This window comes from Hemiscyllium ocellatum, chromosome 6, assembly GCF_020745735.1.
Source record: "Hemiscyllium ocellatum isolate sHemOce1 chromosome 6, sHemOce1.pat.X.cur, whole genome shotgun sequence".
NCBI classification, from domain to species: Eukaryota; Metazoa; Chordata; class Chondrichthyes; order Orectolobiformes; family Hemiscylliidae; genus Hemiscyllium; species Hemiscyllium ocellatum.
The window spans coordinates 69713523-69740075 of NC_083406.1; the positions used below are offsets into that span (position 1 = coordinate 69713523).

At 43.6% G+C, this 26553-nt stretch overlaps 1 protein-coding gene across 2 annotated transcripts in view; it reads left to right on the top strand.

The window, feature by feature from the left end:
• Positions 1-3275: 3275 nt before the first annotated feature.
• The window catches only part of slc9a2 (solute carrier family 9 member 2), an 88256-nt gene continuing 64978 nt past the window's right edge, over positions 3276-26553 (top strand). Inside the window, exons 1-2 of one of the 2 annotated variants that reach the window (XM_060826017.1) lie at positions 3276-3352; positions 24609-25072. In XM_060826017.1, the coding sequence (XP_060682000.1) occupies positions 24725-25072 (348 nt within the window). In that variant the 5' untranslated portion in view covers positions 3276-3352; positions 24609-24724. Of the gene's footprint in view, positions 3353-3474; positions 4024-24608; positions 25073-26553 lie in introns of those variants that run through there. The other variant, XM_060826016.1, reaches the window with a different exon arrangement.

Here is a 26553-nt window from a genome sequence, read left to right on the forward strand (position 1 = left end):
TTTGTACACTGATACATCTCCCTCAGAGTCAACTCTCGGAGTGAATAGAACATCTGATACTCCTGTTTATATCTATCAGCTGGGGCTCCCTGATTGGACCAGATTAACAATCCCAATCAGGGAGCCCTGGCTGACAGATATAAATAGGAGTATCAGAGGTTCTGAGGGACCAGTGTCATGGTCATCCAGGTGAGGCGTCACCAGGATGACCACGTTTCAATCACTACATCTCTCCCCCTCTAAGCCCGCAATGTAGGCCTGTTCTTTTCTCTTGTAGCTTCTGCTGGAGTGTTTTCACATGGGGTCCACTTCCAACGAATCAGCCTCAGATACGGGCAGCAGTACTGGACTGTAGCTTGCCTCTTGTGCCCTGAGAATCGAGGAAGGAGTTCATTCTCTTCTTCAGGTGGTAAAGATGTCGAGGCTGTTGTGTCCATCTCAGACTCCAAGGTTTCTTTGACGCTAGACAGAGGGAGACCCCATAGCCTTTCTGGTTGCTCTGAGGGCCTGAGTATGCTTTGCTCCTGTCGCGTTTGTGAGTTTGCAGCTTTCACGTGGTCCATGTGCTTGTTCAAGAATGTTGCAGCTATCTGCACTTTGCACGTCATGCGACCTGACTTCACGTTGACCATGCCTCTTACCGCGTGGGGCCATTTCTGTGGTTTGGCCCCATACTTCATCATCTAAAGTGGGCGGCAAGGTGGCTCAGTGGCTAGTCGGTCGGTTTGTAGTAGATGTCTGTGTTGATAGGTCACTCGAGATAGAAACAGAAAGGGATTCGGTCGCCTGAGATAGAAATGGAAAGGGATTCAGTCGCCTGAGATAGAAATGAAAAGACCCCCTGTAAAAATGCCATCCCATCTGCCCCCTGTAAAAACGCCATCCCATCCTCCCACCCTGCCCCCTTTAAAAACGCCATCCCATCCTCCCATTCTGCCCCCTGTAAAAACGCCATCCCATCCTCCCACCCTGCTCCCTGTAAAAACGTCATCCCATGACATCTACTACAAACTGACTGACTCCCACAGCTACCTGGACTACACCTCCTTCCACCCTGCACCCTGTAAAAATGCCATCCCATACTCCCAATTCCTTCGTCTCCGCCGCATCTGCTCCCAGGAGGACCAGTTCCAATACCGTACAACCCAAATGGCCTCCTTCTTCAAAGACTGCAATTTCCCCCCAGATGTGATCGACGATGCCCTCCACTGCATCTCCTCCACTTCCTGCTCCTCTGCCCTTGAGCCCTGTCCCTCTAATCACCCCCAGGACAGAACCCCACTGGTCCTCACCTACCACCCCACCAACCTCCATATACATCGTGTCATCCGTCGTCATTTCCGCCACCTCCAAACGGACCCCACCACCAGAGATATATTTCCCTCCCCTCCCCTATCAGCGTTCTGAAAAGACCACTCCCTCTGTGACTCCCTCGTCAGGTCCACACCCCCCACCAACCCAACCTCCACTCCCGGCACCTTCCCCTGCAACCGCAAGAAATGCAAAACTTGCGTCCACACCTTCCCCTTACTTCCCTCCAAGTCCCCAAGGGATCCTTCCATATCCGCCACAAATTCACCTGCACCTCCACACACATCATTTACTGCATCTGCTGCACCCGATGTAGCCTCCTCTATATTGGGGAGACAGGCCGCCTACTTGCGGAACGTTTCAGGGAACACGTCTGGGATACCCGGACCAACCAACCCAACCACCCCGTGGCTCAACACTTCAACTCTCCCTCCCACTCCACCAAGGACATGCAGGTCCTTGGACTCCTCCATCGCCAGACCATAGCAACACGATGGCTGGAGGAAGAGCGCCTCATCTTCTGCCTAGGAACCCTCCAACCACAAGGGATGAACTCAGATTTCTCCAGTTTCCTCATTTCCCCTCCCCCCCACCTTGTCTCAGTCCCAACCCTCGAACTCAACACAGCCTTCCTAACCTGCAATCTTCTTCCTGACCTCTCCGCCCCCACCCCTACTCTGGTCTATCACCCTCACCTTGACCTCCTTACACCTATCGCATTTCCAACGCCCCACCCCCAAGTCCCTCCTCCCTACCCTTTATCTTAGCCTGCTGGACACACTTTCCTCATTCCTGAAGAAGGGCTCATGCCCGAAACGTCAATTCTCCTGCTCTTTGGATGCTGCCTGACCTGCTGCACTTTTCCAGCAACACATTTTCAGCTCTGATCTCCAGCATCTGCAGTCCTCACTTACTCCTTGCAGATTTCATGGCAGAAACACAATTTTCACACCTAAAATCCTTCTCAAAAGAATGAGACCTCTTCAGTTTTTATTGAAGTCCGGGCTTCTCTATAAAAACAAAAATTGGACATAAAATAGAAAATGCTGGAGTAACTGAGCACATCTGACAGCATCTATGGAGAGAGAAGAAAGATCTTTGGAATCCAAACATTAACTCACAGATAGTACTGAAGAAGTTCTACAAGGCTGGTACCATCTGTTTTTGTTTTAATTTCAGACTTTTACATTCTTTATATTAAAACAAGAACTAACTCTGGTCTCCCTGCTATAGGAAGGATGTTGTGAAACCTGAAAGGGTTCAGAAAAGATTTACAAGGATGTTGCCAGAATTGAAGGCTTTCAGCTTATAGGGAGAGGCTGAATAGGCTCGGGCTGTTTTCCCAGGAGCGTTGGAGGCTCAGGGGTGACTTAATAGAGCTTTATAAAACCATGGGGAGCATGGATAGAGTGAATAGCCAAGGTATTTTCCTGGAGCAGAAGAATCCAAAACTAGAGGGCTTAGGTTTAAGGTGGGGGGGGGGGGAAGATTTAAAGGCACCTAAGGGCAACACTTTCATGCAGAGGATGATGTGTGAATGGAATGAGGTGCCGGAGGAAGTGGTGGAGGCTGGTACAATTACAACATATAAAAGGCAACATTGGTAAGCCTGCGACATCAGAACCTCACGCCACAGTAGGAAGGTATTAATTACCATGTTACTTAAATTACTACATTACCGATGGGTACATGAATAGGAAGGGTTTGGAGGGATAGGGATCAAATGCTGGCAAATGGGACTAGATTCATTTAGGATATCTGGTTGACATGGACGAGTTGGACCAAAGCGCCTGCTTCCGTGCTGTATAGTTCCAGGATTCTAATCACATTCTCGAAGTTGCATTGTTGAAACTGGAGTACTAGCAATACCAAAACAGATAAATATCAGAATTATGAATGGGCACAGTAAACTAGTTCTTTATCAAGATTTCTGCATACTCTTACGAGCATTTACTTTCCCAGGAGCAGTTTCTGCCGCCACAAGCTGTTTGAGGAATACCTGAGGGCGAAACTGAGTCATCCAAGTTGAAACTTATTCAAGGTAATTAAGGGAGTGGTATGCAAGATCTTCCCCGGTAGAGATGCAATAACAAAGATTGTTAATTGGTTCTGCATCGCCCAGATTGAGGTTGCTGTATGTTCCAGGCAGAACTTGATTTCGCTGGTACATACAGTCTGGGACGATCAGGTATCATTGGAGCTGGGAAGTCACCGGTGAACACGTTCATTGGTCGGTGCAAGTTGTTCCACCTGTTGAACCAGTTCAGCGGATCAAAACAGCTTGTGTGAGGCCTAGAAGGTTTGATCAGACAGTGTACTGACTCTAAAGCTCAGAACCCTTGGTAAAATAATGTGCAGTAACTGGCCTGATACGATGTGATAAAGCAGTGTTTTTTTAAACAGTTACTATGGCTCTGGCCGGTGGTGGCTCCCGGGATGTCCGGGGGCTTTGCCGTTTGTCTCTACCTGGATATTTTATTTTGCTTGTTACCCTTTTAAACAATGCTGAGGCCACTTTTACAAACGAATCGACTCTCCATGGTCAGGAGGTAAAAGGTGATTATCGGCATCCAGATTCTTCCAAAAGTCACCTTTCCAGAAGTTTTACAAATCAGGAAGAACGACTCAGTGTGTTTTCTCTGGATTACTACCACGTGCAGATTCCCTTTGAGATCACCCTCTGGATCTTATTGGCGTCCTTAGCTAAAATTGGTAAGTCTGCAATATCAGAACCTGACATCAGGCGTATATTTACCGTGTGATTTAATTCAGTACATTACCTCCCTGTTACATTGTTGATTCCTTTTAATGTTAACTGAGGATCCCAATGTAAGCAGGTTAAATTGCATACTCAGTTTCCATTAGCTATCCATAAATCTACCTGTTTTGTTTTAGTTTAAATATAACTTCTCCTCAGATAAGCCAAAGTGAATTCTATTCCAGGAAATTTGCAAAGGGAAAAGTTGCATGCAAATGGAGTGAATATATTTGAAACCTTAGCATCCCAAAATTCTATAAGAAATGCTACAGCACTGTTGTATTTTCAAAAGGAGGCTTTGGATTGTTTTACCATAAAAATGCTTAATTTTGTTTTTTTAATATAACACCATGATTGCCATGGAGTCAGCTATTACGAGGGGGCATAGCTTTAAATTAAGGGGAGGTAGGTATAGGACTGATGTTAGGGGTAGATTCTTTACTCAGCGAGTCGTGAGTTCATGGAATGCCCCGCCAGTAGCAGTGGTGGACTCTCTCTCTTTATGGGCATTTAAACGGACGTTGGATAGGCATATGGAGGATAGTGGGCTAGTGTAGGTTAGGTGGGCTTGGGTCGGCACAACATCGAGGGCCAAAGGGCCTGTACTGCGCTGTGTTTTTCTGTGTTCTATGTAGAATGGATCTTTTGAAGTTCTAGATTATGGATTCAGGGAGAACACTTGTTTAACTACAAAAAATAATATATGTATGTTGGAAATCTGAAGTGATAATGTTAGCATCACCCTACAGTACAGGTGGCAACTGTTAATTTCTCAGTATAACAAAATATGAGGTTTGGAGTGTCAGTCTTAGGAATGGAAGATGTTACAGCACTTTTAGAATGCGCAGTGTATGAGGGAGGAGAGCAATCCAAAAAAAAGAGCTGGAAAATAAATATTGCAAGTGCTGAAGTGGAAAGCCAATGGTGGCTAAATGACAGAAGGACTATTCCCATGACACAAAAGATTGAGGGAAATTAAAGAAATAAATGACATTAGTTACAGGAAGGTAAATAGATGGACAGGGAATCTTAGAAAATGCAACAGGATCTGTCACGGTAATCCAGACATCGAGAGAAATCAGGAAGGCATCAGCAGTGAGGACACCAACCTGGATGCTGCCTGAACTGCTGTGCTCTTCCAGCACCATTGATCCAGAATCTGGTTTCCAGCATCTGCAGTCATTGTTTTTACCCCGCACCAACTATACTGCCAGCTCTTCCATTAACTTAGAAATTCTTCTGAAAATCAAGAGTGCGATATTGAATAGGATAAGTTTAAAAAATCACAAAACACCAGGTTATAGTCCAACAGGTTTATTTGGAAGCACTAGTTTTTGGAGGGGCACTGAGTCAGGAGTGCCCCACTACCTACCAGACGATGGAGCAGTGCTCGAAAAACTTGTACTTCCAAATAAACCTGTTGGCTTATAACCTGGTCTTGTGTGATTTTTAAAAAATTTTGTTTTAATTTTGGGCCACCGCCCGTCCAACACTGGCACCTCCACATATTGGATGGGGTGAAGTGAAGAGCCCGGATATTATTGTACTCTGATATGGATATGTAGAGGGATTGTAAACATTTATGTCAAAAAGTGATGGTTGCAGCTAGCAAACTCTGATAAACAGAGCATAAAAGATCTCTCTGTCTTCTTCACAAATCAAGACATTTTCTTTTACCAATTCCAATGTGGCGATTAGTACATTTTGTGAATGTTTATTCCATGAAATATTAACCAATATAATGGACTGATTTTAATATAAAAAATCCAAGTAAACCAAATTGAACTTTTGAATAATTTGTACAATCCTGGGCTTCCATACTTTAGAAGCTTAATTACAGGTCTTCTTGTGACAAAATCATTTAGCATCAGTTTGGACAATAAACTGAATGGTAGGTCAGCTTAAGCCAAAAAATAAAACAAATATTGCTGCAAGCACTTGGCAGGTCTGGCAGCATTTGTGGAGAAAAATCAGTTCATGTTTTGGGTCGAGAGCTCTGTTCTGAGGAAGGGTCACTGGACCTGAAAGGTTAACTCTGATTTCTGTCCACAGATACAACCAGACCTGCTGAGCTTTTCCAGCCATTTATGGTTTTGGTTCGGATTTACAGCATCTGTAGTTTTTTTCGGTTTTTATTTGGTCAGCTGAAGTCGCCCATTCAAGGCGTGATCTTGTAAGCCACACTGGGTTCACCATTCTGCTAAAGCCTGGATATTGTTCAGGATTTGCTGCATATGAATACAGACTGCTTCAGCATCCGAGAAGTTTCAAGTTGATACTGAACTCTGCAACTGCCAGCAGTTTGTGGTTCACCATAACCATAAATAGAACAGCATGGTGGGCAAAGTTGAACAGAATATTTATTGTGAATCCTCTCAGCTAATTTCATGTTAGATTCTTCCCTACCCCTGCTTCCAGGTCACCTGACCCACTTTCTTAAAGGGGCAACACAAACCCAACTGCATTCTATAAAAAAACCCCTCACTTCTGACTTAATCAATGACTTGCACTCCATCATAAGTAGCTGAAGTTGGTTGAGCCTCAGACACTATCATGAGGAACTCCTGCAATACTGCCCTGAATTAAAATCATAGACCTTGAACCATTAATCTAACATGAATTTAGCTGAGAGGATCCACAATAAATACTCCCTGTTCAACTTTACCCACCGTGGATTTCTATGCACCCCCCTTCTCCTCCTTCCCAGGGTGATGCTAGTGTTTCCCTTGTCCTCACTTTCCACCACAACTGTCTTCAGTTTCAAAGGATCAACCTCTGAAGATGCTATCACCAAACAGATCCTCCCTGCCCCAGTCAGCATTCCACAGGAGTTCTTCCTTCTGTGACCCACTGGTCCACTCCTCCATCACTCCTAATACTTCCTCACTCCCCCATTAGCACCTCCTCATGCATTCATTGAAGACTTGACACTTCCAAGGCAACTTGTTCCAAACTGTACACCACTGGGTGCCATCTCTGATGGGTGTGACCTGTCAGTGGGACAGGACATAACTGGTGACATTGTAAGGTATGATTTTTGCCAGTCTGTCACATGATTAATCTGTGGGACCCACCTTCCAAATTTTTGCATGAGCACCCAATTAGGAAGATTATACAGGGTTGACTGAATGCAATTGGTCCTTTTTGTTGCCCATCAATGTGAGGTGATCCATCTAATTTTACTTATTGTATTTATTTGTTAATTTATTTTCAACTTTTCTGTCGCACTTTGTATCATACTGAGAAGACCATTTTAGAGAGCACACTTAGCCACACTGTGCATTTCGAGTCAGATGTAGGCTAAATTGGCTCAGGATAGCTGAGTTCCTAAACAATATTCTGCTTTTCATAGATCCCTGGATTCTGTCTGCTTTGTTCAACCATGTTCTAAGTCTGCCCTGCTACCTTCAATCCATCTTCCTCTGCTCCTCCATGCCTGTTATAGTTGTACTGTTTGGTTTACATTGGCTCCTCTCATTCCTCCAGAAAAATGTAGCTGTTCACACTTTAATGTCTATAATGTCATCTTCCACATGTCCACCTGCCTGTTTGACCTTTGCACTTTCTTAATATCCTTACCAAAGTTCATAATTGTTCCAAGTTTGGTGTCATCAGCAAATTTTTTGAAATTGTGTTTTGCACATCCAAATCTAGGTCATTTCATTTAGACGAAGATGTGAAAGTGGTGAATGCACCTGGTTTGTCATTTTAAAATATAAATGCTTAAGGGCTTATGCCCAAAACGTCGAATTTCCTGTTCCTTGGATGCTGCCTGACCTGCTGTGCTTTTCCAGCAACACATTTTCAGCTCCTATCTCTCAAAATAACCCAAGCACACTGAGCAAAGGAAGGAATCATATAGGGGCCTGTACTATGGTGAGCAATAGGGCAGAATCATGTGAAAAGTTCATTGTTGGGAACAACGTGCTACATTTTTAAAACTAAATTCTGGGAATTGAGGCGAGATTCCTGCTGGATGGGAAATTGCTTATTAAGAGGGATTATTGCTTGTTTTATTGCTGCATATATGCAGTGTGGATGTGCCCTGAGCAAGTGTGGGGTATGGGACAAATATTGGAAAGTGGGACTAGATTAATTTAGGATATCTGGTTGGCAAGACAAGTTGGACCTTGGGGCCTGTTTGCGTGCTGTACATATCTCATGATTCTAAAGTGAGTACGTAGTGTTCAGGCCATGCAGAGATAATGGTGTTAAGCGTTAAGATGTGCATGTGAGGGAAGATTTGTCAGGTGATGGTGAGTATGGTAGAGTTTGGACCTCAGGAGATTGGTACAGGAGCAGAGGGGAGTGTGAGATATTGGAGAGAAGATAGTAACTTTTGCTAGCTAAATGGAGAACGTATAGTAATTCCTGCAACTAAATGGTTCTAATGTCTCCTAGTTCTGATTTTTGTAATTGGATTTATTCCAGGTTTTCCAGCCTTTCTCAGGAGGACTCGTGATGGAAAGTTTGAGCAGCAGCCTATCCCAAAGCTTTCCCAGTTTAGGAAAAAAAATCAGTTGATCTATCAATAACTGCAAATGTGTTGCTGGTCAAAGCACAGCAGGCCAGGCAGCATCTCAGGAATAGAGAATTCAACGTTTCGAGCATAAGCCCTTCATCAGGAAAACCTAATGAATTGTTCCTAGTGTTATGATTGTTCAAGAATGCACAAGATTTTTACATTTTAAGACTTTTAAACTAACATAAACTTATAATGCAAAAAGTACTTTTCACTAAATAAGTAACTAAAAATGCTTGGTATCAATATTTGTGATTAGGCCACTCTTGGCAGATACGTAGCCTTGTATATTAAATCTCAAACTCCCTCTGTCTTTTTAGAATGTTCTACTGTCCCTGCCATACTAAGGTGGGTCTTCCAAAATCATTTGAAAATCCCTTCTGTGAATTTTCGGAGTATCCCTAAAATGGCTTCCAGCATTAAGGCAGTCTCTGGTGATTTCTTGACCTTAAATGTTTACAAGTCCTATCTCTTCAAACAGAGAAGGCATTCTCATCAGCATTTTGCATGGTGGCTAATAGAGAAGATTATTTTCCTGTGATTTTTCACAGCATCAATTATTTGGGCTTTGTCCCCAAATCCGAATCCGTGCTCTATAAGAACAAATGTCCTTCTTTTGCATCAAATAATGGAAACTTGCATTTGATTTGCGCGTCAGTCTCAGTGACTACTAAATCTAATGTGCCTGTAAGTTTGCTATGTTTTAACCATCTTTTCAACTCTCTGCTACCCAGTTCTTGGCCATACTTTTTAATGCAAGGCAAAATAGAAACTCTTTAATGCATAAGTACCTCATAAATTCTGCTGTTCTCAACTCTGTGTTGGGGGCTGGCAACATGCCATTCCTGGTTAACATAATTGTTTGAAGGTAATGTGCGGTTCTTTTTACCAAGATGTCTTGAACTTAGTTATTTTAAATTAAGGTCTCATGAGTGAAGAATTTGTTAATTTGTAGTCACCTACGGAGATGTCCTCTCCAGGGTGCGAACTGCTCAAATATTACGAGATCCTGGACTTCCCAAATATATCCTGGTCCTCTTCCATGCCTGTCTGGCTGGCTTCACAGAGAGGCAGTCGTGTAGTGATAATGTCACTGGGCTAGTAATCCTGAATCCCATGCTATTGCTCTGAGGATATAGGTTCAAATCCCATCATAGGAAATGGTGAAGTTTAAATTGAATAAAAATCTGGAAAAAGATAGTAGCCAGTGGCAACCATGTAAGCCACTGTTAATTGCTGTAAAAGCCCATCTGATTCACTAAAATCCTTTAGGGAAAGAAATCTGCAATCCTTATCTGTCTGACTGACATGTGACTTGAGACCCACAGTAATATGGTTGACTCTTAACTGTGATTATGTTCTCATCCTGTGAATTGATTCAAAAGCAAGTGCCAGGTCTGGCGTTGGCTTGGTTACAGTGGTTGCTGCATGGATGATGTACTTAAACCAAGCTACCACTGGGCTCCATTCCAACTTTTTTGTTGTTCCATTAGTCTGTACCACTTAGCCTCTGGCATTCAAAGTAAGAATTTTGTCAATGGATTGGAGTTTGATTCTCAAATGCCACGCTGAAAATGTGTTGCTGGTTAAAGCACAGCAGGTCAGGCAGCATCCAAGGAACAGGAAATTCGACGTTTCGGGCTAGAGCACTTCTCAAATGCCATGACATGTCCACACACCAGTGTGCCTGCATGCTACATTCTTAGAAGCTTAACCTCTTGAAGTGCTCACAAGCTTTAAATTGGGACTATGAGGCTCTCCTTTTCATGTTGCTGTTAGGCTAAAAGTGCAAAACACATTAACTCTCCATTCACGCACTGGCTGTATCATTTTGACTTGTGGCTGGAAATACTGTTCTGAAGAGACATTTTGTACAGTATGTCTACAAAATGAGTTCTGCATTTTTATTCCCCTTTAAACTATCCTTCAATTTAATATAGTTTACACGCAGAAAACTATGAGAAATACCTCTTGGGAACATAATGATCTACTATTCAATCACAGGAGATCATTTACCTCCAGCAGACCCTGGGGTATGATGTGAACAGAGAGGGAGAATCTTAAGTTCATATGTTTTGACTTGTGACAGTGTCACATTTCATGCTTGAAATAACATTATATTTTATGTACTGTGTTAACCATTTAAGCTGTAGGGCAACATGGTGGCTCAGTGGTTAGCACTGCTGCCCCACAATGCCAGGGACCTATGTTGAAGTCCAGCCTCTAGTGACTGTCCATCTGGAATTTGCACATTCTTCTTGTGCCTGCACCGGTTTACTCCCACAGCCCAAAGATGTGCAAGTTAGATGGATTGGCCATGGGAAATTGACTGTAGTGTCCAGGGACATGCAGGCTAGGTGGGTTGCCATGGAAAATGCAGGGTTACACGGATAGGTTTGTGGGGGAAGGAGTATAGGTGGGATGGTCTTTTGGAGGCTTGGTGTGAGCTTGATGGGCTGAATAGTCTGCTTCACACTGTAGGGAATCTATGAAGTTTGCCTAGTGCTCGGAAAAAATTGAAGCCTATGGGATACAGGAGAATGTGATGAATTGTATTCTAAATTGATTCTGTGTTGACAGAGGTTTGTGTGAATGGAAAATGGTTTCCAGTGGTGTACCATAGAACTCCGTGTTGAGACTCTTGTTGTTTGTGCAATATATTAATGACTTAGACTTAAATGTCGGAGCCATGATTGGAAATTTGTAGACAATATTAAAATTGACAAAATAGTTGGTGTTGAAGAGGATGGCTCTCAAATACAGGATGGTCTGGCAGAGTGCGCAGAAAAATGACAAATAGAAATCAATCCAGAGAAGTGCGAGGTTCTGCATTTGGTGGGGAGCACATAAAGCAGGGAGGGTATTTTGAGGGGTAGAGGAAGTAAAAGATCATTGAGTTCATGTCCATGGTTCTCTGAGGCATATGGGATCAGTAATTAAATTGGTAACTAAGGCCTATGCGATACCATCCTTCAGTAGGTGCAACAACTTAGTGCTGGAACAATAAAAAACTGCTACATCTGAAGTTTTGTGTCTAGTTTTGGTAGTCAAATCAAAGGAGGGCATAATTATTCGAGAGTCAGTACAGAGAAAATTTACAAGGAGGTTACTAGGGCTTGAAACCTGCAACTATGTGGAATGATTGGATAAGCTATGTTTCCTTAAGGACATAGGCGATGGAGAGGTGACTTAATCAAAGTGTACAAAATAGTAAGAAACTTGGATAGAGTGAGCAGGGAAGACCCATTTCCCTGATCAGAGACGTCAACCACGAGAGGGTGCTGATTTTAAAATAATTGGTAGAATGGTTAGAGAGAACAAGGGGGCACCTCTTTTTTGTTCACCCATTGGATGGTGAATGTATGGAATTTACTGCCTTGTTGGTGGTAAGGTGAAAACTGTCAACTCATTTAAAAGGAATCTGAATATTCACCTGAAACTCTGTAACCTACAGGATGATATACTTGTGCTGGGAAGTGGGTTAAGAATAGATGACTAATTTGTTCAGCTGGTATAGACGCAATGGACCAAATGGCCTCTTTTATTTGTTGTGTAGTTTTTCTACAATCGTGAATCACTACATAGAAAAGACCATTTTATTTTGGAGAATTAAAGTTACAACAGAAATTGCTCAGTCACCTATTTTATTACCTTATTCTTATCAGATTTGTGTACTATGCCCTTGATCATGTTTTAACAGTGGTTTCACTTGGCATCAGTCCGTTTCACAAACCATAAGCAATTGCCATTGTTCGAATTTATATTTAGGCAAGCAACAGGAAGGAGGTTCTTTATCACTACTACTTTTGTTCTACACAATTGTCAACATTTGGTTTGGGTGTGATAGTTTTGTGCAGTTTAACTATGCAATTTAGCTCACTCCAATCATTCCAAAGGCTTGCAGCTTTGGCTCAGCTACACTTACTCTAATTAATCCCTCTTTTGTCTTTAGTCCTCTTTTTTTCACCCCCTCCTGTTTTGTATACCCCAAATCCCAGATGGTACCAGCTGTCTACTCAGTTACACCATGGCTCAGGTTGAATGTTTAGCAAAACAATGGATCTCGGCCCCCAAATCTATATCAATGACATGGATAAGGAGACTGAATGAACTGTGCAAATTGATGATACAAAGCTAGATGGTAAAGTTACTCCATTGTAGCAAAACAAAAGTTATTGAAAAATCAGCAAGTCTGGCAGCATCTGTGGAGAGAAAGCAGAGTTAATGTTTTGGTTCCAGTGACCGTTCAGAAACAAATTAAGAGGTACAGCAAGCAGATCAAAATGTAATGTCATGTTATCTTTGATAACAATGGATTTGAGATGAAACAGCAAAGAAATTTGGAGGGGTATGAGCCGGGTGTTGGCAGGTGGGACTAGATTGTGCTGGGATATCTGATCCTAGATTAGAGTGGTGCTGGAAAAGCACAGCAGTTCAGGCAGCATCTGAGGAGCAGGAAAAATCGGTGTTTCAGGCAAAAGCCCAGGTTAGGGTTTGATTCCAGCCTTGGGCAACTGTCTGTGTGGATTTGCACGTTCTCCCAGTGTCTGCGTGGGTTTCCTCCATGTGCTCCAGTTTCCTCCCACAGTCCAAAGATGTACAGGTTAGGTGGATTGGCCATGCTAAATTGCCAGTAGTGTTCAGGGATGTGTAGGCTGGGTGGATTATGGGAAATGCAGGGTTACAGGAAGAGGGTAGAGGGATGAGTCTAGGTAGAGAGTCGAGTCTGGGTGCGATGCTTTGCAGGGGGTTGGTGTGAACTTGATGGGCCAAATGGCCTGCTTCCACATAGTAGAGAGTCTATGATTCTTTTTCTTTTTCAGTGAATGTGGGTGTCCCTAGCTGGGCCAGCATTTATTGCTCATTGTCCTTGCAAAGTGCTGGTGGTGAGCTGCCTTCTTGAGCTAATGCAGTCTGTGCATGTGCACCTATAATGTTAGATAGGGAGCTCCAGGACCTTGATCCAGTGACCATGAAGGAAGGCTGATAAGTTCCAAGTCAAGACTATGTATAGCTTTGAGTGGAACTTGCAGATGGTGGTGATCCTGTGTATTTTCTGCTGTTGTGCTTCTAGACTGTAGAGTTTGTGAGTTTGAAAGATGATATTGAAGCAACCTTTGCCAATTACAGCTGTCCATGTTGTAAATGGGGCACATAGCCACCACTGTACATTGGTGATGGAGGAAGTGAATGTTCAAGGTGTGGCTGCGGTGTCAAACAAGATGGCTGCATCATCCGAGATGTCATTTTGAGTGTTGTTGGTAATTGCAGTCATCCAAGCAAACGAGGGAAATTCCATCTCATTTGACTTGTGCTTGTAGATCATGGACAGGCTTTGGATTTAGGAATGGAGTTGCTCACCACAAAATTCTAGCCTCCGATCTGCTCTGGTAGCCATGGCTTTTTATGCGAATTCAGTTCAGTTCCAGTGGTAGCTCCTGGGCTGTTGATAATGGGGGCGCCAATGATAGTAATATTGTGGTAAGATAACTTCATCAGATTGTACTCGGGCATTGTAGGGGAGAATATTTGCTGCAGGAACTTACCCCTTTAAAGGTTTAAATACCATTTACAGCATGGGAATGGGTTATTCAGTCTCTGCTGGTGGCTGTGTCTTTCCACATTTCATTCATCTTGCCCACTCAAACAAATACTTCTTTCTTTCACCTTCACTTGGCGATCTGTCCTTGAATTGCACCTATGCCCTTTGACAATTCCATGTCAGCTAGGTCCACCATCTCTGAGAAAGGCTTCTTGCCAGATTTATTTTGTTTGGATTTATTAGTGATAATCTCATTTTAAATCCTGGTTAATTTTTACATGTTTTTCTAGATTTTTGAATCGGGAGTTGACACAGGGCATGCTGACATGGGGCACACACAAACTAGATGGCCACTGAGCCATTGCATGGAAAAGTACAGCAAAGTACTGCCTAAGGTCAACAGGGTACCAGCACAATAGACACAGAACATAGATAATTAGTTTAAGGCAAGTGGGGGAGAGAATACACATCAGTAACATCTACTGCCACCACCTTCAATAGAAATGTTAACTACCTGAGACTACTTGTATATAAGTGTTAATACCTTAGATTTGCAGTTATGGTAAACAATCTTTCTTCTCAGAATGATAGCGACCAATTACTGCAGCAATGGATTTCTGCATAGCTGCTGAAACTGACATTGACTGTGTAACATTCCTCTGAAACTGAAACTGACAATGACTCTAGTGTTTTCTGTAACAAACCATGCTGCACAAACAAAGACAGTATCTGGACTATTACACCATGAAATATATGTATAAAATATTGCAACATGCTCCCAGGGTGAGAGAAGCCTTGCAGCTGCCAGATGTGCTGCCAGACGTCTAATTCGCTCTCCCCGGTGCTCCGGTTTCTTTGTACAATAAATTCTGTCATTGAATCTCGATTCTGACTCTGAGACTGGTGATTTCTCCCACAACAATCTCAGCCTTTCTTTCCTAGAGAAAAGTGTCCAGTCTTTTAGGAGTGTTGTCTCCTCTCAGTTCTGGGCTATAGTATCATAGAATTCCTTTTGTGCAGTCCATCTGGTATGTGCTGACTCTTCAAAGAGTATCCCACCCAGACCCACTCCCATAACCCTGCATTTCGCGTGGCTAATCCCTGTAACCTACACATTCCTGGACACTATGGGGAACTTTAGCATGGCCAGTCCACCTAACCTGCATGGTTTTGGACTGTGGGAGGAAGCCAGAGCATCCAGAGGAAACCTACACAGACACTGGGGCAATGTGCAAACTCCACACAAACGCCAAAGATTAGAATCAAACCTGGCTTCCTGGCACTGTGTGGCAGAAGTCCTAAATATTGAGCCATCATGCAGCCCATAAATCTGGGTGGGGAAAAATCAACAGCAGTAAAAATTGGGCTCAACTGCTGTTGAGTAAGTTTGGTTTGATGAGACCGGTATCTCTTTGTCACCTACTATCTTTCAAGTATAATGGAATCTTGATTTATTAATCTGAATGGAAATTGGCAGGAATCCAGTTTCTTCATGCTCCATTTGCATTGCAGGTTTCACATCCATACAAAGTTCTACTTTTGTATTGATATGGTATACATAGTTTAAAATGTTCGAGTTGCAAGGAGAACCTTATTCCTTGTGCTATTTCTCAGTATTAGAGGCTCTCTTTGTTCAGAGTGTGTTTATATTGGAAGTGTATAGAGTTATACAGCAGCGAAGCAGACCCTTTGGTTCAACCAATCTATGCTGACCATAATCCAAATTTAATAGTCCTATCTACCTGCACTTGGCCCAGATCCCTCCAAGCATCTCTTATTCCTGTACCTATCGAAACATCTTTCAAACATTGTAACTGTACCCTCAGCCACCACTTTCTGTGGAAGGTCATTCCACACAAGAACCACATTCATTTTATTTTTAAAAGTTGCCCCTCATGGTTTTTTAAAACAATCTTTCTCCCCTCACTTTAAAAATATGTCCCCTATCCTTGAAATTCCCCACCTGAGGGAAAAGATGCATGCCTTATCCCAAGCTTATCTCTACCCTTTGTGATTTTAAAACTTCTTTAAGGTCACTCTCAACCTTGTGCATTCCAGTGAAAAAAGTCTATATGTTCAAAATTTGCTAATAGTTGTTAGCTGCTGTCTTACTGCTAATTTGACCGGGGACAAGGCTAAATGTAAATTACTCTGCTCCGAATTTCTCTGGAAACAGTATGACACTATGATCTTTTGCTACAAATTGTGTCCTAATGTCCTGACCCACTAGCTACGTGACAAAGGAGCAGCGCTTTGAAAGCTTGTACTTCCAAGTAAACCTGTTGAACTGTAACCTGAAGTTGTGTGATTTTTCAAAAACTTTTTCCACCCCAATCCAACACCGGCACCTCCGCATCATATACAGATCATTACCATCTTCCAGGGTGAACCACGGATGTCCAATGTATATCAGGCTTGCCCATAACTGCAGCATCTCATGAATGCAATTTTAAAAACCTGGACTATATGGTGTACAGTTTTATCTAGACCAGACGTATATTGCTGGCAATTTCTTTCAGTGCCTTTTGAAATGTGTACAATATAACCTTTACAAACACACAGCACCATGCTTCAGGCAACAAATAAATTTGATGCTAGAAATCTGGGAAGAAAAGCAACACATAGAGTCATAGAGATATACAGCACTGAAACAGACCCTTCTGTCCAACCCGTCCATGCTGACCAGATATCCCAACCCAATCTAGTCCCACCTGCCAGCACCTGGTCCATATCTCTCCAAACCCTTCCTATTCATATACCCATCCAAATGCCTCTTAAATGCTGCAATTGTACCAGCCTCCACCAAATCTTCTGGCAGTTTATTCTATACATGTACCACCCTCTGCGTGAAAATGTTGCCCCTTAGGTCTCTTTTATATCTTTCCCCTCTCGCCCTAAATCTATGCCCTCTAGTTCTGGACTCCCTGACCCCAGGGAAAAGACTTTGTCTATTTATCCTATCCATGCCCCTCATAATTTTGTAAATCTCTATAAAGTCACCCCTTAGCCTCCGATGCTCCAGGAAAAACAGCCCCAACCTGTTCAGCCTCTCCCTGTAGCTCAGATCCTCCAACCCTGGCAACATCCTTGTAAATCTTTTCTGAATCCTTTCAAGTTTCACAACATCAAGGAGACCAGAGTTATGCACAATATTCCAAAAGTGGCCTAACCAATATCCTGTACAGCCGCAACATGACTCCCAACTCCTGGACTCAATACTCTGACCAATAAAGGAAAGTATACCAAACGCCGCCTTCGCTATCCTATCTACCTGCAACTCCACTTTCAAGGAGCTACAAACCTGCACTCCAAGGTCTCTTTGTTCAACAACACTCCCCAGGGCCTTACCATTAAGTGTATAAGTCCTGCTAAGATTTGCTTTCCCAAAATGCAGCACCTAGCATTTATCTGAATTAAACTCCATCTGCCACTTCTCAGCCCATTGGCCCATCTGGTCCAGATTCTGTTGTAATTTGAGGTAACCCTCTTCGCTCTCCACTACAACTCCAATTTTGGTGTCATCTGCAAACTTACTAACTGTACTTCTTATGCTTGCATCCAAATCATTTATGTAAATGACAAAAAGTAGAGGGCCCAGCATCAATACTTGTGGCACTCCACTGGTCACAGGCCTCCAGTCTGAAAAACAATCCTCCACCATCACCCTCTGTCTTCTACCTTTGGGCCAGTTCTATATCCAAATGGCTAGTTCTCCCTGTATTCAATGAGATCTAACCTTACTAATCATGGGGAAACCATGTCAAATGCCTTATTGTAGTCCATACAGATCACATCTACTGCTCTGCCCTCATCAATCTTCTTTGTTACTTCTTCAAGAAACTCAATCAAGTCTGTGAGACATGATTTCCCATGCACAAAGCCATGTTGACTATACCGAATCAGTCCTTGCCTTTCCAAATACATGTACACCCTGTCCCTCAGGATTCCCTCCAACAACTTGCCCACCACCACGGTCAGGCATTTGTTGTAATGTGTTTGACAAATTGGGGATACTGTTTGTTTCTAAAATGGAAACTTTTAAAATATGTGTTGGCTGTAACGTGATTATTCACAAATAGTGTATCTAAAGAGACAGAATACTACAAAATTAATCATATAACTTTTGTTTATTGAAGAAGATATATGATTTTCTATGAAACATCCTACAGTAGATAGAATAAAGCAAAAACTGTCAGCAACATATAGAGTGCATTGTTTCAGGGGAGAGCACTGTTTCTAAATCTAGATTTTTCTATAATGCGGGGTTGCACAAGAATTGCATTATAGAAGAACTGACTTTGTATTTGCCAATTAGAGTAGAAACTTAATCAATAAAATGCGAGCAATTAGATTTAAAAGCTTTTGGTGGGCAAGGTTAGGGGGAAATTCAGCACAAATGTAGAGTTAATGGCAAAAAGTAGGGAAAGCTCAAAGAATCAGGCAAATTGTGAAGAAGACAGAGATGGAACATGAGAAATAATAAATATTTCTTGTAAACATAGGGCTAGACAGAAATAAGATAGGAGTATCTAGAGGTTGAATAAACTGATTACCCTACCTCCATCCTCACAAATAAATGATTGTGATAAAAAGAATGTTGTATATGCTAGTTTTAATGACGGTACATTACAAAATATTTACGTACTTGGTAAATATTACACTGTTTGCTGGTAGTATTTCTGAGATTCAATTTAAAAGTTGCTTACATCTAAAGATGATCAGATAACAATAATAAAACTGATTTTCAGAACCACCACCTTTGTACAAATAATACTGTCGTATAATGTTCTCATGAGGCTTTATTTCATCAGTGGTTTCGGTTGGCCTCAGTCCATTTGCAAAACTGGGAAATCATTCTGAAGTTCTCAAGAAACTAGAAATGACTTCTGGAAATGTTGCAAAACTATATCCAAGAGTTTATTCTGAGGGTGGGTGGCAGGTTTGTGATGGTTTTTATAGGATACCTAAGGGGAGAAGAGAAACCTGATCCTCCATAAGACAGCTTTTACTGCCTCTGTGAGGTTTGCAATAGTGGCCTTGCAAATATTATAGATTTTGTTTTAGCCATCCCCCATCCTCCAAATTCCTGGCCCCTCTTAGTGCCTGCAGAACTGAGACTGAGTTTCAAAATGATACTTGCAACCCATTCTACAAAATTCGCCTATCTCCCCCGAAACCATGTGGTCATATGTTGCTGACAGTTTTTGTTTTATTCTATCTACTGTAGAATGTTTTATAGTAAATTGTATATCTACTTCAATAAACAAAAAATTATACATAATTTTGTAATATTCTGTTTCTTCAAGTACATTATTTGTGAGTGTACCAAAACTATGGCCTAAGCAAAAAAGACTCTGCTCTTTGAATATTCAAAGGGACCTTGTTACATCTACTTGTGAAAACAAGCATGATATAAGTAGGGTTTTGAGATTTTTGAAGACACTATCCTTTGTTTTCCATTAGTAGTTGGCTGGGCCCAAGCTTTGGAACAAATGTAATTGAAGCTGACTCAGGAATTAGGAGCATAAAGTGTCACTTGACATTGTTACCGTTGCTGTACTGTAAGATTTTAATGCTCATAAACATTGAATTCGTAAGATTGATTATATTTTACTAGACTTCCACAGCAACACTGAATCATCTGTATTTATTCTCATAGATAATTTCTGGTTTGCTGTGGACCACATTTACTACTAGAGCTACGCAAATCTATCTTTTAAGTAGTGGAATAATGATTTGGGGCTAAAAGTCAAACAGGACAAATCATCCCACTTGATTTCCGCTCCACCCCATCCACCAACTTAAACATTCATGTCTTCACCAAAGTACACAGTTGTAACTCTGTGTACCATCTACAAGATGCACAACAGTAATTCACCAAGGCTCCTCATTTGGCACCTTCCAAAACGGCATGGTGGTACAGTGGTTAGCACTGCTGCCTCACAGCGCCAGAGACCTGGGTTCAATTCCTGCCTCTGGAAACTGTCTGTGTAGAGTTTGCACATTCTCCCTGTGTCTGCGTGGGTTTCCTCTGGGTGCTCCGGTTTCCTCCCATAGTCCAAAGATGTGCACGTTAGGTGAATTGGCCATGGTAATTGCCTGTAGTGTTAGGTGAAGGGGTAAATGTAGGGGAAAGGGTCTCGGTGGGTTGGTGTGGACTTGTTGGGCTAAAGGGCGTGTTTCCACACTGTAAGTAATCTAATCTAAAATAAACCGGAAACTCTACCATCTATTTGGACAAGGGCAGCAGATGTAAGTGAACACCACCACCTTCACGTTCCCTTCCAAATTTCTCACCATCCTGACTTGGAACGATATTACTGATTCTTCATGGTTGTTGGAATATAATCCTGGAGCTGCCTTCCTAACAGCATTGTTGGTGTCCTAACATCCCGAGGATTGCAGTGGTTTCAGAAGGCAGCTCACCACCACCTTCTCCAGAACAATAACAACTGGGCAGTAAATACTGTCTAACCTACAATGTCTACATCACATTGAGAAATTAAAAATGAATTTAAGTATTTCTTTGCAAAATTTTGATGTCAATTGCAAAGGTTGTTGCATTTAAATGTAAATATTGTGTATCACTTTTTTGGTAATGACTCTTAGGAAATTAATGAGATTAGATTAGATTCCCTACAGTGTGGAAACAGGCCCTTTGGCCCAAGAAGTCCACACTGACCCTCCAAAGAGTAACCCACCCCTCTCTGACCAGTGCACCTAACAACTATGGACAATTCAGCATGGCGAATTCACCTGATCTGCACATCTTTGGAATATGGGAGGAAACCGGAGTACCCGGTGGAAACCCACGCAGACACTGGGGGAATGTGCAAATTCCACACAGACAATCGCCCACAGCTGGAATTGACGCTGAGACCCTGGCACTGTGAGCCACTGCGCATTAAAAATTACGCCATACTGTATCAGTTCCTGAGATGGTAAAAACAATGACTGCAGATGCTGGAAACCAGATTTTGGATTAGTGGTGCTGGAAGAGCACAGCAGTTCAGGCAGCATCCAAGGAGCAGCGAAATCGACATTTCGGGCAAAGGCTCTTCATCAGAAATAAAGACAGAGAGCCTGAAAGGTGGAGAGATAAGCTAGAGGAGGGTGGGGGTAGGGAGAAAGTAGCATAGAGTACAATGGGTGAGTGGAGGAGGGGATGAAGGCGATAGGTCAGGGAGGAGAGTGGGGTGGATAGGTGGAAAAGAAGATAGGCAGGTAGGACAAGTCATGGGGACAGTGCTGAATTGGAAGTTTGGAACTAGGGTGAGGTGGGGGAACGGGAAATGAGTAAACTGTTGAAGTCCACATTGATGCCCTGGGGTTAAAGTGTTCCGAGGCGGAAGGTGAGGTGTTCTTCCTCCAGGCGTCTGGTGAGGGAAAGGCAGTGAAGGAGGCCCAGGACCTCCATGTCCTCGGCAGAGTGGGAGGGGAAGTTGAAATGTTGGGCCACAGGGCGGTGTGGTTGATTGGTGCGGGTGTCCCGGAGATGTTCCCTAAAGCGCTCTGCGAGGAGGCGTCCAGTCTCCCCAATGTAGAGGAGACTGCATCGGGAGCAATGGATGCAATAAATGATATTAGTGGATGTGCAGGTAAAACTTTGGATGTGGAAGGTTCCTTTAGGGCCTTGGATGGAGGTGAGGGAGGAGGTGTGTGCACAGGTTTAGCAGTTCCTGTGGTAGCAGGAGAAGGTGCCAGGATGGGAGGGTGGGTTGTAGGGGGTGTGGACCTGACCAGGTAGTCATGGAGGGAATGGTCTTTGCGGAAGGCGGAAAGGGGTGGGGAGGGAAATATATTCCTGGTAGTGGGGTCTTTTTGGAGGTGGCGGAAATGTCAGCGGATGATTTGTTTTATGCGAAGGTTGGTAGGATGGAAGGTGAGTACCAGGGGTGTTCTATCCTTGTTATGGTTGGAGGGGTGGGGTTTGAGGGTGAAGGTGCGGGATGTGGATGAGATACGTTAAAGGGCATCTTTAACCACGTGGGAAGGGAAATTGCGGTCTCTAAAGAAGGAGGCCATCTGGTATGTTCTGTGGTGGAACTGGTCCTCCTGGGAGCAGATACGCCGGAGGCAGAGGAATTGGGAATATGGGATGGCTTTTTTGTAGGAGGTAGGGTGGGAAGAGGTGTAATCCAGGTAGCTGTGGGAGTCGGTGGGTTTGTAAAAAATGTCAGTGTCAAGTCGGTCATCATTAATGGAGATGGAGAGGACCAGGAAGGGGAGCGAGGTTAGATTAGATTACTTACAGTGTGGAAACAGGCCCTTCGGCCCAACAAGTCCACACCGACCCGCCGAAGCGCAACCCACCCATACCCCTACATAAACCCCTTACCTAACACTACGGGCAATTTTAGCATGGCCAATTCACCTGACCCGCACATCTTTGGACTGTGGGAGGAAACCGGAGCACCCGGAGGAAACCCACACAGACACGGGGAGAACGTGCAAACTCCACACAGTCAGTCACCTGAGGCGGGAATTGAACCCAGGTCCCTGGCGCTGTGAGGCAGCAGTGCTAACCACTGTGCCACCATGAGATAGTCCAGGTAAATTTAAGGGCAGGGTGGAATGTGTTGGTGAAGTTGATGAATTGCTCAACCTCCTCGCGGGAGCTCGAGGTGGCGCCAATGCAGTCATCAATGTAGCGGAGGAAGAGGTGGGGAGTGGTGCCGGTGTAATTACGGAAGATTGACTGTTCTATGTAGCCAACAAAGAGACAGGCTTGGCTGGGGCCCATACATGTGCCCATGGCTTCCCCTTTGGTCTGGAGGAAGTGGGAGGATTCGAAGGAGAAATTGTTAAGGGTGAGGACCAGTTCGGCCAAACAAATGAGAGTGTCGGTGGAAGGGTACTGTTGGGGACGTCGGGAGAGGAAAAAACGGAAGGCTTGGAGGCCCTGGTCATGGCGGATGGAGGTGTAGAGGGATTGGATATCCATGGTGAAGATGAGGCGTTGGATGCTGGGGAAACAGAAGTCTTGGACGAGGTGGAGGGGTGGGTGGTGTCTTGAATGTATGTGGGGAGTTCCTGGACTAGGGGGAATAGGACAGTGTCGAGGTGGGTAGAGATGATTCAGTGGGGCAGGAGCATGCTGAGACAATGGGTTGCCAGGGTGGTCAGGCTTGTGGATCTTGAAGGAGGTAGAACCGGGCAGTGTGGGGTTCCAGGACTATGAGGTTGGAAGCTGTGGGTGGGAGATCTCCTGAGGTGATGAGGTTCTGTATGGTCTGGGAGATGATGGGTTTGGTGATGGGAAGGTGGGGACATGGTCGAGGGGGCGGTAGGAACAGATGTCCTCGAGTTGGCGTTTGGCTTCAGTGGTGTAGAGGTCAGTGTGCCAGACTACTACTGCGCCACCTTCATCTGCTGGCTTGATGGTGAGGTTGGGATTGGAACAGAGGGATTGGAGGGCTGCGTGTTGTGAGGGTGAGAGGTTGGAGTGGGGGAGGGGAGTAGACAGGTTGAGGCGGTTAATGTCCAGGCGGCAGTTGGAAATGAAGAGGTCGAGGGCAGGTACTAGGCCAGTGCGGGGTGTCCAGGTGGATGCAGTGTGTTGGAGGTGGGCGAAGGGGTCCTGGGAAGGTGGGCGGGAGTCCTGATTGTGAAATTAAGCTTGGAGGCGGCGGAAGAAGTGTTCGACGTCACGGCGTGGAATAAATTCATTGATGCGTTGGCGGAGGGGGATGAAGGTGAGTCCTTTGCTGAGGACCGATTGTTCGTCCTCAGTGAGGGGAAGGTCTGGAGGGATGGTGAAAACTCGGCAGGACTGGGAGCTGGGATTTGGTGTGGGTGTGGAGCTGGGAGTGGGGGCGGACACAGTAACTGGAATGGGTGTGATGGGGAGGGGAGGAAATGAGGGTGGACTCATGAGCAGGGGTGGCCCTCAGCTGAGGTAGGGCTGACTGCAGAAAGGTTAGGTGCCAGCGCATTGCTGTAAGCGTGGAGTGGAGGATCTTTGAAGAAGTTTTCCTCCTCTCTCTACCAGAATCTCGGAGTCCCTCTCCCACTGCAACTCCCAGGTCATTTCCTCTGCCCTGAAGCTCTTCAACCATATCCTGAAACAAACTCGCTACCGCAGCCACATTTGCTTTCTCAGTGCCTGCCTCCGTAACCAACTCATTTATTAGCTTTATATGTATGATTTGTAGAAGACATTTCTGTTCTTTTGTAGTGATTTGAGGTCTTGTCACTGCCTTTTAGTGTTGTGCCAGATCCCTACATATTTGAACTAAGTGCTGATGAAAGGTTATCACTCTGAAATGCTAGCATTTTGTTTCTGTGTTCACAATTGCGGTCCAAACTGCCTCAGTATTTTTGGCATTTACTGTTTACATTTCAGATTTCAAGAATTAGTATTTTGCCTATGGCTAAAATATTGTTGGCCAGACTGTTGATTATCATGTATAACATGTGTATTCATCGTATGCTTTGTTTTTCTTAGCTAATATTTATATTCTGCCATCTTCCAGGGTTCCATCTGTATCATAAACTCGCTACAATTGTGCCAGAGAGCTGCCTGCTGATTATCATTGGGTTGTTACTTGGAGGAATCATCTTTGGAGCTAAAGAGAGATCTCCTCCTGTTATGAGCACAGATGTATTTTTCTTGTACTTACTGCCACCCATAGTGCTTGATGCTGGTTACTTTATGCCCAGCAGGCCTTTCTTTGATAATATCGGAACTATCTTGTGGTATGCAGTGGTCGGAACCCTCTGGAATATAATTGGTATTGCTGTGTCGTTATATGGAATTTGCCAGGTGCAGGCTTTTAATTTGAGTGACATCACCCTCTTCCAGACCCTGTTGTTTGGAAGCCTGATCTCTGCTGTAGACCCTGTTGCAGTTCTAGCCGTCTTTGAAGAAATCCACGTAAATGAACAACTTCATATATTGGTGTTCGGAGAGTCGTTGCTGAATGATGCTGTCACTGTGGTGAGTAGTGTTCCTTTTGTGTGTATACCTTTGAAATAAAATGGATGTGCATTTGTTTGCACCTTTCGTGGTGTTAGGAAATCACAAAGTGCTTGATATCAATGTAGTACTTCTGAAGTATGGTCCCTGTTAGAATGTAAAATTGTGGCAACCAATTTAGACACAGCAACCTCCCAGTACCTCCATGTCTCCCTCCCCACAAAAGCAGTGTGATAATGACCAGATGATCTGTTTTATGTTGTTAATAAGGTTAATATTACTCTAGATGTCAAGGATAACTCCACTGTTCTACTTCACAAATCCCATGGCAAGTGTTTTGACACTGACCTAAGGGAGACTCTGGCCTCACATGAGCTTAATATTTGCCCAGGAAATGTTATAGGATTAGAACTTACTGTAACTCACTGTAGATCATTTATTTAACTGAACACTGACTCACTAGTGGGGCCCCTCTTGACACCTTTATGGAGTTGCTCCACCACCACACCCCTCCCCCCCCAACCCAAGCACTCATCACTTCACTGCCCCCAATCATACTTTTCTCTAACACTACATTTCCTCATTCACTACAAACAGTGATTCCCTGTAATACAGTAGCAATTGCTACAACAGTAGGCTGTGTCTTGACTTGCAATGCTACTTCCGCACTGAGTGGACTTCCCACTCGCTTCCTCAGATGGACTCATTCAGGATAAGCCAGGCTTGGCTACATTTATTGCCAAAATTCCAACATATAGGTAAGTTGGTCTTTTTTTTAAAAAAAAAGACCATTTGGTTGAATCTGTTGCAATGGTAATTCAAATTTCTACACCTACATTCCTTGTTACTGTGACTTGACTCCTGTCATTTATTTTGACATGACGCACCATTATATTCTCCTCTAAGAAAATATTGAAATACATAAGTTGGAAATGGCAAGGTATCCTTGCTATCGGAAAGATATTGTTAAACCTGAGAGGGCACAGAAAATATTTACAAATATGTTGCTGGGATTGGAGGGTTTGAGCTATAGGAGAGGCTGAATAGGCTGGAGCTATTTTCCTGGAGCATCGGACATTGAGGGTTGATCTTTATAGTGGTGGCATTTATAGGGTGAATAGTCGAAGTCTTTTTCCAAGGATAGGAGAGTCCAAAGTTAGTGGGCATAGGTTTCAGTTGAGAGGGGAAAGATATGAAAGGGACCTAAGGTGTAACTTTTTCACAGAGAGTGGTGTGTGTATGGAATGAGCTGCCAGAGGAAGTGGTGGAGGCTGGTACAATTACAACACTTTAAAAGGCATATGGATGGGTATATGAATAGGAAGTATTTGGAGGGATATGGGCCAAGTGCTGGCAAATGGGACTCGACTAATTTAGGATATCTGGCTTGACAAGGACGAATTGGAGTGAAGGGTCTGTTTCCATGCTATTGGTAAGAAATTATGTTGAACATGCAGATTAAGGAAGAGGACAAAATTGTGGCAAGTGGAATTCATTGTGGA